The sequence below is a fragment of the Zootermopsis nevadensis genome, unplaced genomic scaffold (genome assembly GCF_977971745.1).
Source record: "Zootermopsis nevadensis isolate Lab colony 2312 unplaced genomic scaffold, Znev_1.0 Znev_ptg000017l, whole genome shotgun sequence".
Lineage (NCBI taxonomy): Eukaryota > Metazoa > Arthropoda > Insecta > Blattodea > Termopsidae > Zootermopsis > Zootermopsis nevadensis.
In genome coordinates, this window is record NW_028259149.1 from 17,820,941 (window position 1) to 17,834,268 (window position 13,328).

General features: G+C 37.3%; 1 protein-coding gene across 3 annotated transcripts; it reads right to left on the reverse strand.

Moving 5' to 3' along the window:
* Positions 1 to 944: 944 nt before the first annotated feature.
* On the reverse strand, positions 945 to 12,576 carry Dlic (dynein light intermediate chain). 3 transcript variants are annotated; one of them, XM_022079059.2, is made up of 10 exons: positions 12,081 to 12,569; positions 11,575 to 11,648; positions 10,841 to 10,957; positions 10,015 to 10,245; positions 9,726 to 9,895; positions 9,329 to 9,558; positions 8,168 to 8,279; positions 6,390 to 6,590; positions 4,179 to 4,293; positions 945 to 3,014 (listed from the first exon to the last, which is right to left on the reverse strand). In XM_022079059.2, exons 1-10 carry the CDS (start codon positions 12,161 to 12,163, stop codon positions 2,878 to 2,880), a joined length of 1,470 nt encoding a protein of 489 aa, XP_021934751.1. In that variant the 5' UTR covers positions 12,164 to 12,569; the 3' UTR covers positions 945 to 2,877. The 3 variants fall into 3 exon arrangements, with proteins under 3 accessions (XP_021934751.1, XP_021934753.1, XP_021934752.1); XM_022079060.2 differs by having other exon boundaries at positions 2,876 to 3,014; positions 4,106 to 4,293; positions 12,081 to 12,573; XM_022079061.2 differs by lacking the exon at positions 10,015 to 10,245 and having other exon boundaries at positions 12,081 to 12,576.
* Positions 12,577 to 13,328: the final 752 nt, after the last annotated feature.

Consider the following 13,328-nt stretch of genomic DNA (forward strand, 5'->3'; position numbering starts at 1 on the left):
TGGTAAACATCCACCAGACTACACAGCGCAACAACCCAGAAGACATAAATCTTCATACTCATCGCCCTGGTGATGGAGGCAGTATGACCTCTGAAACGTTGGTTAACATCGACCAGACTACACAGTGCATCAACTCAGAAGACAGAAATCTTCATACTCATCGCCCTGATGATGGAGGCAGTATGACCTCCGAAACGTTGGTAAACATCGACCAGACTACACAGCGCAATAACCCAGAAGACAGAAATCTTCATACTCACCGCTGTGAAGACCTCAAATCTTACATGAATGAATGTGTTGAAGTTATTTTTCCTTGTATCTCACCACACATTGGCAAGTTTCAAAACACTAATGGAATCTGCATGTACATTTTTATTTTTTATTTTTAGCCACTTACAAAAATATTGAAATCTGACTTGACCCAATTGTAGATGACAATTTATATGTGACTAATACAGATTAAATTCACCTACCAGCTTAATAGTAATTCATTGTTGTGTGAAAATTTATATGCAGAGTTCGGTTAAAAACACTGGAATGAATGAGATGCTATGTCAGTGTTACCAAGGCAGCTAATATACAATTTGTTGGCTGGTTTGTGAGTATACTGGGGTATCAGAACTTGGCCACCACATTCTACAAAATAGTAATTCACCTTCTTAATATAATAAAGTAACGCACTGTTCCTACAGTAGGGTATTACACAAAAATAAGTTTATCAGTTACCTGTACTGGAAAATGATCCTGATTATGTTATGCTGACCCAAAGGAAGGATCCAAGGCAAATATTCTAGGTCTCGAACCTGGCTGGGTCATCAATCTCTGAGATCGTTGTATTCTCAAACCCACAGATGAAAAACTCAAAAGAATTTTATCATTCATAGCCTAGCAACAAAGTAACTTTCATTAATGCAATGAAGGTAATGAAATAATGTACATAAAAATTGATGTCTCAAAGAATTTAATTTTAATTTCTGTCTTCATGATACTGTGTACATCTGCTACCCAAATTAACTGTTAGAACAAAGTTTGATGATGAAAAATACAAACTACTTCAGAAGGTTTTCTCTCACCTTTTTAATCTCACATAAACTGAAACATTGCCACAAATAGTTTTATAAGCTGGCATTATTCAAAGAAATTAAATAAGAATGCTTTCACAATGATATAATATCTGCTTTTCCATAAATAATGGCCGTTATATATGTATCAGCTCATGTAAAACTTTTCAACGAGATGCGATTACACAATTCTGGCACACAGAAATAAAGGCTGATCTTACAAAAACAGTTTGCTGTTCATTTTCCTTTAACTGTGCACCTGGTGAAGGGACAGCTACCTGCATCAGACATAACATCTGCATCCTATACAGGAAGCCATTTCTGTCGAAAGTATGTTTCAATAAATAATAACATACTATTGACAGGACACAAACTTCACAAGCCCATTCCTCAATACTTTGCCTCATCCTATGAACATGTATTAAAGTTACATACTCAACTGTCTTGCAAGGTTGAAAACGCGTTAATCGCAAGATACGGAAATTACAATATGGAATTATTTTAACAATTCTCATTTTTTTATTACAGCAAAGCAAGATATCTATAACATTTGGATGGGATACAACTGTTGCAGAAATAGTACGACATTAAGCGACGTTAGAAATTCCAGGTGCAGTACGCACAGAGGTTTAGTATAAAAAAAAAAAATACAAGATAGAAATGCTGTTCTGTAGCTGCACATTTTCATAAGTTTCAGAAGAGGAAGAAATCTCAAATTATTTAATTATTCAAACAAATGGCTGAATATATTTGATGTGTGCTTTGAACAACCATTTTCAAAAAATACACATTCAACCAGTACCCTAAAAAAAAAAAAAAAAGGAAGAAAGAAAAAAAGAATTTTTGACTCTTCCAGCTCAAATTTGCATAGACTGTATTTTTATAACAATTTGAATAATGTTTAAAACTTCTTGCTCCTAAAACAACTATAATAAGACTCAATTAACAAGCCATGTGTTAAACTGTACAGCAAAATAAACAAAATTAATTTCCACTTTTCACATAATTCTTGCACACATACATTCTCTCTCTTACACACTTTCTACAATAAACAGAGTAGATTAGCAATATTAGCGTCTCTTTGGAATCATATTATCTGCCAATAAATATATTGTTCCTCTGTATGATATGAGGAGAATTCTCTACAAGCCAAGGCCCAAGTGCAGAGTAATCTGTTACTTGAGAACACCGTCACATTACAGGGATGAAAAAAATAAATAGAAAATATTTTAATTGTGGTACGCATTATTCACAAAGAGAATCAGTTAGCAGCTTTAATTAATTACACCAAGGGGCAGGCGCTTGCACATACTGTTGCGCTTCTATTGCACAGCTGCCGGCCACAAATTCAGTTAAGGCCACAGTTACTGTAGAGAACAATGTCTAGTCTTATTTTTTGGGTGACTAAAAATCCTTCAACTATTCTTCCACCTACCCATTCTACAAATGCTACATTGTATTGTTACAAAATTCTAACATAAGTTATATAATTTAATTGGAAAAGGAGAAGAAGCACAAAATGCACTGTAATGCATTAGTAGAATGTGTTGCATTAAATATATACAATTAAAGAATAGAGCCATTTATAAATTGACACATTAATGTGTTATTTTGAAAGGGTAGGTAGTGAAAAAGTACAAGGGATTTTATAAATCAAACCTAAAATATTTCCAGAACCAAAATATATTCTCAGACATAAAGCAAGTGGCCTTAATGCAGGCTCACAGGTCATTCTTAATTTTTTTCACTGCTGACCCTGTCCAGTGGTTAGTTTACCAGATTACATTTTGGTCCAGCCACTTGTAACCACGGAGTTTCAGCAATCTGATGAACTCTGATCTGGTGATACAGATGACTTCTTGCCTCGGGTTAGTCGGTCCAGCTCAGCTGCTGCATCCGAGCGCATAACTGCCTTGTCTACAGATGTGTGAGGTCGTTCATTTGCAAGGTCAGCTGCAAGAATTTCCACACATTAGGTGGATAACTTATTCAGCTTTCCCAAGAATACAGCACATCAAAGTTATCAGTACAAAGGTGTGAAAATTATTGATTCATAAAGATTTTTTTTTTCTTTTGGGGGGGGGGGGGGACAATGAACAAACTATGATGTTATTCTAATGATACAGAAGCAAGCTGCAAAGGCTCTACAGATGAGTATCTTGGAGTACTTGTAAATACTAGTGACTTTGGGATGTCACTTTGCTTCAAAATCAAAATGTTACTATCATCTACACTACACAGAGATATTGAATTATTTATACTTTAATTAGCAATGCTTTTCAGCAGATCAGACTAAATAGTGTTGAATGAGAGGATAACAGGGAATAATGAATCGTAAAGGATGTGGGAAGAACAGATAAAGTGATACAACACAAATTTTTCTGATATGATCTTGTTACACTACGGGGGAATAAAATGTAACCTACTAGTTCGAGGACTCAACATTTACCAGGGCAGATTTAAAAAACTCACAAAAACCAAACTACTAAACATTCAACTGGCTTGCGTTGAGAAAAGGCTACTTAACAATCTTCAGGGGTTCAGGGTGTCTACTGCCTTATAAACAAGAATTTCATATCGATTTTCACAAAAACATTGAACACCCGAAACTTCAACAGAGATGGTGGTTTCATGTTCAGCCAATCCTGGCATCCTGTGATAAACACGCTATCCAGTCAGAAAGCTGGGCCAACAGAGAAAGCTCTTGACTCCACCAACCAGTCCCCACTAACTAGCACGCAGCCATGAACACAGGGCTCAGACAAGTACATACATGACACAAACTGGATCTCCAGTCACATCAATACCCTGAAGACAAGCACAAAGGTGGTTCTCGAAACGTCGGTTGTTTTGCCTTTTAACCACATGACACAGCTGATAGCCTGATAGATCTTTATTATATCGAGTCACAGTGAAAGCTCCAGATCATACATGATATAAAACAGTTTTAGTTCTTTTGATGTAAATCGTACATTTATATCTCATACCATAAAGTTGTATGTCTGGCAACACATAATTTTTTTATTTCATGGCTTTTCCTTTACCTTTAAGAACTGTAGACACCCTGGTGCTCAAATGGTCAAGTTATTCAAGTTTTGGCAATTCCACTATCATCACCTGACATTTTCGGTGCTGGAGATCCAGCTCCAGTTTTCTTGTGCAGAAGAGAATTGAAGAAGTTTGCAAGTACTCCTTCTCCGCTACCAGCCACACCCGGTTTACTTCCATCAATCTGTTAACAAGTTGTACCGCAATATTCAGTACACAGTCACGACAAGAAATGCGTACCTAATACGATAACTCATAGGTTACACTTATACAAATTCCTAATGTAATCTCTTCACATGCGCAATAAACACATTTATTAGAAAAGCCCCATGGCCTCATAACCTCAGCACTATATGGAGGTGCATAATGAAATTAATGCTCCGGCCACTTTACTGCTGCGGAGAGAACCAAAGGTACCCAATAAACAAGAGGCTCATTGGGCCCCACAGCTTGTCTGGATGCAGTGGCAGAGTGTGGTAAGATAAGGTTCCATCAGCCAGATACTTGGTTCTATTGTGATTGACTCTTGAAACTGCCTGAACGCTAGTAAAGTGTGTGTGTGTGTGTGAATTGTCAACACGGATACAGTGAGAAGTAATCATGTAAAATAACAAAATAATGTAAGACTTGAGGTTCTCACAGCGGTGAGTATGAAGATATCCGTCTTCTGGGTTATTGCGCTGTGTAGTCTGGTCTCATCGCCCTGATGACGGAGGCAGTATGACCTCTGAAACGTTGGTTAACATCGACCAGACTACACAGCGCAACAACCCAGAAGACAGAAATCTTCATACTCATCGCCCTGATGATGGAGGCAGTATGACCTCTGAAACGTTGGTTAACATCGACCAGACTACACAGCGCAATAACCCAGAAGACGGATATCTTTAACAAAATAATGTTCATGAAAAGGGCCAGTTTTTCCCTCAATATCTATTCCTGAACAAAACAAATTATGAAGCATTACTTTTCAGTATGCCCTCATAGTTACAGTAAAACACAGCTCCCTAGAAACCATTTCAGTGAACCCCCCAACCACTAAGAATCATTTCTGACAAGGGAATGGTTAGGTTGGTCATGCCGAAACCTCACCTGAAATTTTGCTCATCTACAGAGCCCATCTAGTAACGATTGTAGACAAAATTTGAGCTGTTAATGCGCTGTGCAAGGGTGCGAAAAAATTGCTCAAAGTTGGTATGTATGTTTCAAATTTGCGCCACAGCGCATGCGCGTGATAGCAGTGCGGCATTCACCGGTACATTGGAATGGAGGGCGTGGGCCAGGTGCTTAGAGGGCAGTGAAAGATTAGTCTCCGCGGAGCTAGAATCTTAACCATTGTTGTTTGCGCACTGTAGAGGAGGTGTTTTTAATGACATTGTAATTACCAGATATTTCACTGCAATGTGGAACGCTGTCGACGTTTAGCGACTTACAATCCAGGTCTATGAAGGACGCAGTATTACAGCCAGGCCACACAACACGTTCGAAGAACAGCAGATGTGCGACCTTCTTGTGCAGATTTTGGACAATCAAGATTTCTGTCCAGATCATTTCATCGAAACCACTGACACACCGGACATTTTAGACAATGAATACGAAGGTACTGAACAACCTGATCAGTCACCTGATAGCGATGTACTAGTCAGTCGGTCAAAAAGCGATGACCAGCAGTCATCACTTTCAAGCTACCACCCTAGACCATAGAAGAGACCTGATGAGTGTTAAAATGGAGGACAGAAAACAGGCCGTACAGTACTGTCTAAACAGAGATGGCAAGAAGCGTTACAGCTTGGCTACTGTACGAAATCGATTTCGCCTTGTTCTGTCCGTACATCAACTGTATCGCTGGAAACGTCAAATGGAATCCAACATCCTACCATACAGCTAAAATATACATCAAGAGAGTTATTCAAGAGACCCACACCCTTGAAATCAAATGGGAAACCCTGGAAAAGGGATATCCTTATGATACCAGACAGGCCAAGAAAAGAAGCAGTTGCAAAGTTCCGCTTAACAACTGGACACGACTGCCTAGCATATCACCTTCACTGCTCTGGCATTCTACCAGACCTGTCATGTAACTTGTGTGGCCTCCAAGAAGATATGAAGTGGGATCAACTTTGAGCAATTTTTTCGCACCCTTGCACAGCGCATCAGCAGCTGAAATTTTGTGTACAATCGTTACTAGATGGGCTCTGTAGATGAGCAAAATTTCAAGTGAGGTTTTGGCATGACCAACCTAACCACTCCCTTGTGATTAGAGAAGAAACTGTACATAACCTTTTTTGGAGAGCCGAGCTGCCCTTGTACGCCAGGAGAACCACTAGTCCGTCTGTCCCCTGTCTTTTGTACTCCAGCTGGTGTCCTCATTGGAGAAGAATCCTGTCGCAAACTTGGGGCACCCTGCTGCAGAAGTTGCAACTGCCTTGTCAGGAATGATTGCTCGTCTTCCGCCTGAGTTTCTGATTCTCGAGTCACAGGCTGCAAAGATAATGGTGACTGTCAGTAACAAAGCTTCCATTTCCAGCAGAAATCACAGGTTAACATTAAAGACACTGGATACTATAAACTTGATATTTTCCAAATATAACTAATGAAAAATTAGTGGTTGAAATCTGACTATAAATACTGTAAAATACTCTGCAGCTAGTGTCAAACAATCATGGACGCTTTACACAATATAAATGCCAAAATAATATTTTTTGAGACATATTCTCAAATTCCAATAATTATTCTGGATTGGAGGGTAATTTTTAAATATTACATTTCCTGGAATTTTTCATGTCAGATTTTCCCCATGCATGTGCACATTCAAAGTGAAGAAATGAACAAGCTGATTCAAATGTTACCAACTTTGAAGCACAATGAGTATGCACAGTAATGCACACAGTTTGATTTCAATTACAGCAGTGTATAGCTGGATTCAGTGTTTTTGGCCGCTGAGCTTTTTGAATTGGAACCTTGGAGCGAGTCACTTACCAGAAGTTTGCTGGAAGGGATGGCAATAGGCCACGTACAGTACACTCGAAATAAAATATCACCATGGTATATATCACAGGAAAGTCAATTTCACTACACTACATCACTAGAAAATTAACACTGCACAAAGTATTAGATAATTTTATCTTCTTCACAACTCTTCAGTCCTCTTCCAATTCTTCCACTCCTCACACACCTTCACTTTCTGACATATCACTGAATTCATCTCTGCCGATGCTGCTGTCCACTCCATTATCTTCGATTATGCCTTCTTGCTCATAATAAATCTGTTCTAGTTTTTCAACATTCCCATTCCTCTTGCCCAATTTCTTTGAATCTCTGGAGACACAGTTGCTCAAAGTTCTTAATTTTAAATGTTGTGTTCTTGCTTGCAACCCATTTTACATCTGCCCAAATAAGTTCAATGGCGTTTAAATTGGGATGGTACAGCGGAAGTCTCGGCACAGTATGTTCTTTTCTGCTAAAATCTGATCAATCACGCAACATTTGTGCTTTGACTCATTTAATTTTATTAAATCGTACAGTTGAGCTTTCAACACGTCACAAAATGTTTCTTCCCAATAGCCAGGCTTTCATTTTGTCCTTCTTTGAGGTAGACATCGGTGGTTTGTCTGAGTGTTGTGATAGGTGGTGTTATAAATGACCAAAAAGGAGATTGCAACAAACAGGTGGAATGTTGTTAACACATCATAATCACAAGACAACAATATCAGGTTGTAAACTTAATTGTATCCCTTCCTCCTCCTTCCTTCATTGAGTGGTCCGCATACTGGGCTCTCCCAGCAAGGTCAGCGGCCAAAAAGGGTGAATACAGCTATAGCCCTTGATACATTATTTAATTTTTCAAATTAATACCAGTAAATATTTACATTTTTGAAATTTCACTTTGTTTTAGAAGTTTGTTGGGATTTCTCTGCATACATTTCTTGAACTATACAAATAATTTACAAGATCAGTCACACAGAAGAATTTAGAAGACATCTGTACAATTCAAGAAACCTAAAAGTGAAGATACGTTAAAACAACATATTATATTTCCATCAAAACAATGCACTTACCTTTCTAAGAACAGGCTGAACTATAACATCTCTATAATAGTCATCTGGCTTCATGCTCTGCATATTCTCATACAATATGCTAATTTTCTTCATGTTATCCCAACCAGAAGGACTGCAAAGGACAATCATATTTCCTGAATATTTCAAGATTTGTAAATCGAATTCTGTCGAAATACTTTGGGTAGCAGTTGTAAATAGTTCCTAAGACCACATATTACATCAAAACTTTAACACAGTAAAATAAGGAGATCCAGACCTTTTAATTTTGTTATATACAGTCCTTTTTAGAGACCATAACCCCTCACATAAAAATACTCACAACTTTTTAAAAATGAGGTTACCATCCTATCTGCAGTGTGGGCAAATCCTTTAATGATCATTGGGTTTTTTGGTGATGGTAATTTTTCTTGTAAGGGTGAAGATATTCTACTGTATCTTACTTGTTATCATAATTTTCTTTTTGTAAAATATTTACTTTTTATGCAGAGGTGTGAATAAATTTGGAAAGGTAAAAAAAGTTGAACTCTACTGATGTAACTACTTCCACACAAATGTCACGTGGCTACTACGCTGTTTTGAGCGTTATTTTCATATTTCTGATGTTTCTCAATTTTAAGCAATTATAGCATTGCAAAATAGAATTTTGAAAATACAATATTGAGTATTTGATGCGTGTGTTGGTAATCCTTTTGCCCTTTTAATTATATCCATACATAATCAATTAACTTTAATAATAATATCAGATTTTTACCCTAAAAGTACACTCTTTTCATCACAGGCAAATCCAAAAGCTCTACTCATTGCTGCCAACAATGTTCAGTTCTTAATTTCTACAGCACTTGTTACCTACATGGAGCCATTATAGAGTAATCAGCTTATGAATCTCAATTACATTAACATATAAAATCTAAAAAGTACATTTACATTTAGAGGTGATGCCTTGACTAACTGCTTATTTTAGCAATATAGGTTTTTAAGATATGCAACTTGGTTTTCAGATGCAACGGCTTTCACAACATACAGAATGTTACAAAATGGACCACAACCAAATTCATACATTATGAACAGTACATTTGGATCCCCAGAAATGTAACAAACCGACGGCTATTTGTGAGACAGAGTTTCCAAAAGCTTCAGTAACTGAATGCCTTCAATACCTACATCAACACAGCATCCTTCTCAACAACAAGCGCAGGCGTACGGAAGGGAAACCCATAAATGCGGTGTGTTAGGTATTTGTATAGCAGATCACAGTTCTTATCTTCTTTAGCTGATGTATAAAACAATGCTGCTCCATACTGAAGGCAAAACCGACGAATCCACTGTTGCATAAAGTCAAAATGTTCATCACGATAATCGTAATCCTTCTCTAACGTTGACATATAATCTGTCTAGAAACAACAACAGATTTCAATTACACTTTCTGCATTGATATGACAACTTTTCACTTTACATAAATTTCTTACTAGAGGATTCTGTGCACAAAAAGTTGGCTTAAACTTCAGATATATATATATTTTTTTTCTATAAGGGTTTATTAAAAACAAGTTCTTCTTACCTTTGTAACAACTACAACCACATCTAATCCTAGGTTCCTTGTAAGTACACCATCACCTAAAGGCAGAATGTCACCACCTTCTTCATCTAGATTTCGAGATGTCCTCCTCATTGGGGATCCTTGTTCCAATTCATCTCCAGGTTCCACATAATCTTGCCATTTCTTTACATCTAGAAATTATGATGAAGATGAGAAAAAATAAAGTACAAACTTAAATACATAAATGAACATCACAGGCTAAAAATCAATCTCTTTTTTGCAAACATTTCATCAAGGAAAGGTTACTTACACTTGTGCCTGGCATCTTGTAAATCATCTATGTTGATTTTTAACCTGTCAATGTGGTCCTGCAAGACAGTAGCCCACGTCTGCAACTGATCTAAAATTCCCCAAGGCGTTGTCATGGCAACTACAAACATCACAAGCGTGTGTGGAAAACTCTCCTCTGACAGTGCAAATCGCAAGAGATGTGCATGAGAGGGATCTCCATCCAAGACCCAGACGCTGAGTCGAGTGTGATCTGAAGATGAAACACATGTGCTAATAACATGTTTGACTCATACGAACGCTGTCAGATCAAACAGATACCGACAAATCACACCTGTTGGTCTTTACTGGCCATGAACAGATTGAGATTAAGGCCCTGTAATGTTCCATACAAGTGGAACACACAATTTAGACAAATGGCATGCCAATACATTTTGTTTAAAATTCCCATTTATTTAAAAAGGTATGACTGTTTTCCTTTCTATGATTGCAGGTACACTAAATGTATTCATTTTCATGTGTGATGTCTGGCTACTGTCTAGGCAAGAAATGTGTGTTGTAAATCAAATTCATATCATATCTGCTAAATGGAAGAGCAATTGAAGCAGCTTGGACAATGCTTTCAATGGTGCACACTTAAAAAGTTTTATTATATCAATGATTCCCTAAGTATCAGTGAGCTTCATTCAAATTCTATACACAGAATAACATGTGCTCTCCAAATGTTATTTAGGAAACATTCTTAAACATTACATATTTGAGTAAAAGATGTAACATCATAAGATATACAGATTGGTATATAAGTTGATTTTCCTTGGCAGTTGTTAAAGTACTTTAAAATCACTTACCATCTCTGTATTCATCACGGACATCTATGTAAGCATACTCCAAACCCGATCCTTTCTTTGGGTCCTCTACACCCTGAAGTTTGGCTATTAAAGTTGTCTTCCCTGATTCATTATCACCTATATTACATTAAACCATCATTAAACACACAGGATACATCTTAAAGAAAAAACATTAATAAGCAATCAGTCACAAGCTTATGTTACAGGTAAGTCTTTGGGATAAGCAACCAAAGCTGCAAAACAAACATACATATTGCACATACTCCACCAGTATCCATCTATGCAGATTATGCATCACACTTGCTAAAGCATAATTTATACAAGTCTTCCATGAAACAAAAACAGTTTCCTTGCAATGAGGCCTACAATCTTCTTTCAAATTATGAAAATCAGTATTGACTTTCACCTGTCTTGTTAGATTAAGAGTGGTAATTCAACTAAAAAGCTCTCAACAGAAATACAGATAACATGGGAAGAAGATCCAGTGTATGACTGGCATCACAATATTTCCAAAGAGGGTATTACCACATCCCATAAGTGAAATGTGTCTGTTCATTACGTGATGGTGCATGTGGTACATTCAACACCTAGTATGAGAAAATAGAACACAATCCAGAAGACAGCCATCTTAATTAAATGAGGTTAGGAATCCTGAAATATCTGTGCTTTACTGAGTATTAGAGATCACAGTGAGTGCTTTCTTATATTGTTCTGTAAAAAATAAAGCTACTTGCCTAACACTAATACAGATTTATAAGATGGCAACTTTGTATTCCCTCTTGTCTGAACATCTCCTAGTATAGCTGACCTGAAAGAGAAAAAATAAAAAATTGATATAGGTTTCACAATGAAAATTTATGAATTTCTTATTAATGATAACACACTCCAGATATCAAACAAATTTACGCAATTCACAATTATCTATGTAATCAATAAAAAGTTTACCGACATGCATAGTGGCAACATGAAATCAATACAGCAGTGTACATTGCATATAAAAAATGTATTAAATGAAAATGACACATGTGTGGCATTATTATGTGCCACCAATTATGGAAAATCATAACGTATTATAAGGCGAAAACATACAATATATAATGCTAAATCGCGTATACATCATAACCGAGAAAAGAATTGCGCACTGTTAGCGACTTCCTTTCCGCCAAGAAGTAAAAATCATCGAACAATTGTGTCTATTAGTTTAAATTTTGTTTTTATTAGCTGCTGTAAATACACATACCATAAATTTTCTTTATTATCTGCTTCTTCCTTCTTTTTTGACAAAAACCCATTCACCCCCACATTTTCTATGACCGGCGCCATCTTTGACAGCCCCAAATGACGCTGTACCAACAAGATAAACTATAATGTTTCCGAGTATAGGTTACAAACAAAATACATTATCTTAGTGTCACACAATAAGAGGCGATACAAACAGATTTATAAATTCACGGTATGCACCGTGCATAAGAAATCCATGCTCTAGATGTGTATAATTTGAAGAAGCACGTTTAACAACAGTATGGGCGCGGCTAGTATGCGACACGTTGGCAATGCCTGAATAGAAGTCACGGAATGTGGTGAAATTAGTCACTGCTGAAGTGACTCAGTTTTCACTGGCCCTGACCCTCATCAAGGGCTTATTTCTTGAGATTGCAATGTTGGAATGAACAGTGGCACACTTCAACCCATAATATGGAGTTTAATGTACGTGAGTCACATAGAAATAACACTGCACACGCTGTGGCCAACTATCTAGATAGCTTTGAGAGCCCGAAGGTTCATCATCGAATTCACCAATGCCCTCCACCGGACCCTGTCCTGGGCCAACAAAATACAGTCTCCTTCAACTCCTATCTCCCATAGATCCCGCCTGACATTATTCTCCCATCTACATCTAGGTCTCCCCAGTAGTCTCTTCCCCTCAGGCTTCTCGACCAATACCCTTTGCACACCTCTTGCCCCACTTATGCGCACCATCTCATTCTTCTTGTCTGAATCACCCTGACCATATAGTACAAATTTTTAAATTCATCATTATGCAGTTTTCTCCATAACCCATCGTCTTCTCTCCAAGGCCCAAATATCCTCCTCAACACCCTATTCTCAAACACCTGCAATCTATTTTCCTCCCTCAGAATGGGAGACCATGTTTCGCACCCATACAAAACAACAGGCAAATTTATTGTTTCACACTATGGCCAAATGTATGTCTAAATCCAAATACAATATGTATGGAGCATGATTGGTATGATGCAATGGGTCGTTGAAATTGCGTCGATATATTTTTTATGCGGATTCCTGTTCAGTGCGTAAAACCACCCTCTCTTCCACATTCGTTTTTGAGATATTGTTTAATGCCAAAATGCTTTAAAGAATATTGGATGCTGCTCGTACCATAAAATTCCAGCATCAGTAAAATATGCTGCGAAAAAACAAAAATTGGTTCTAATGTTAGAAATTTGGAAATCAAGAGCATAAACACCAC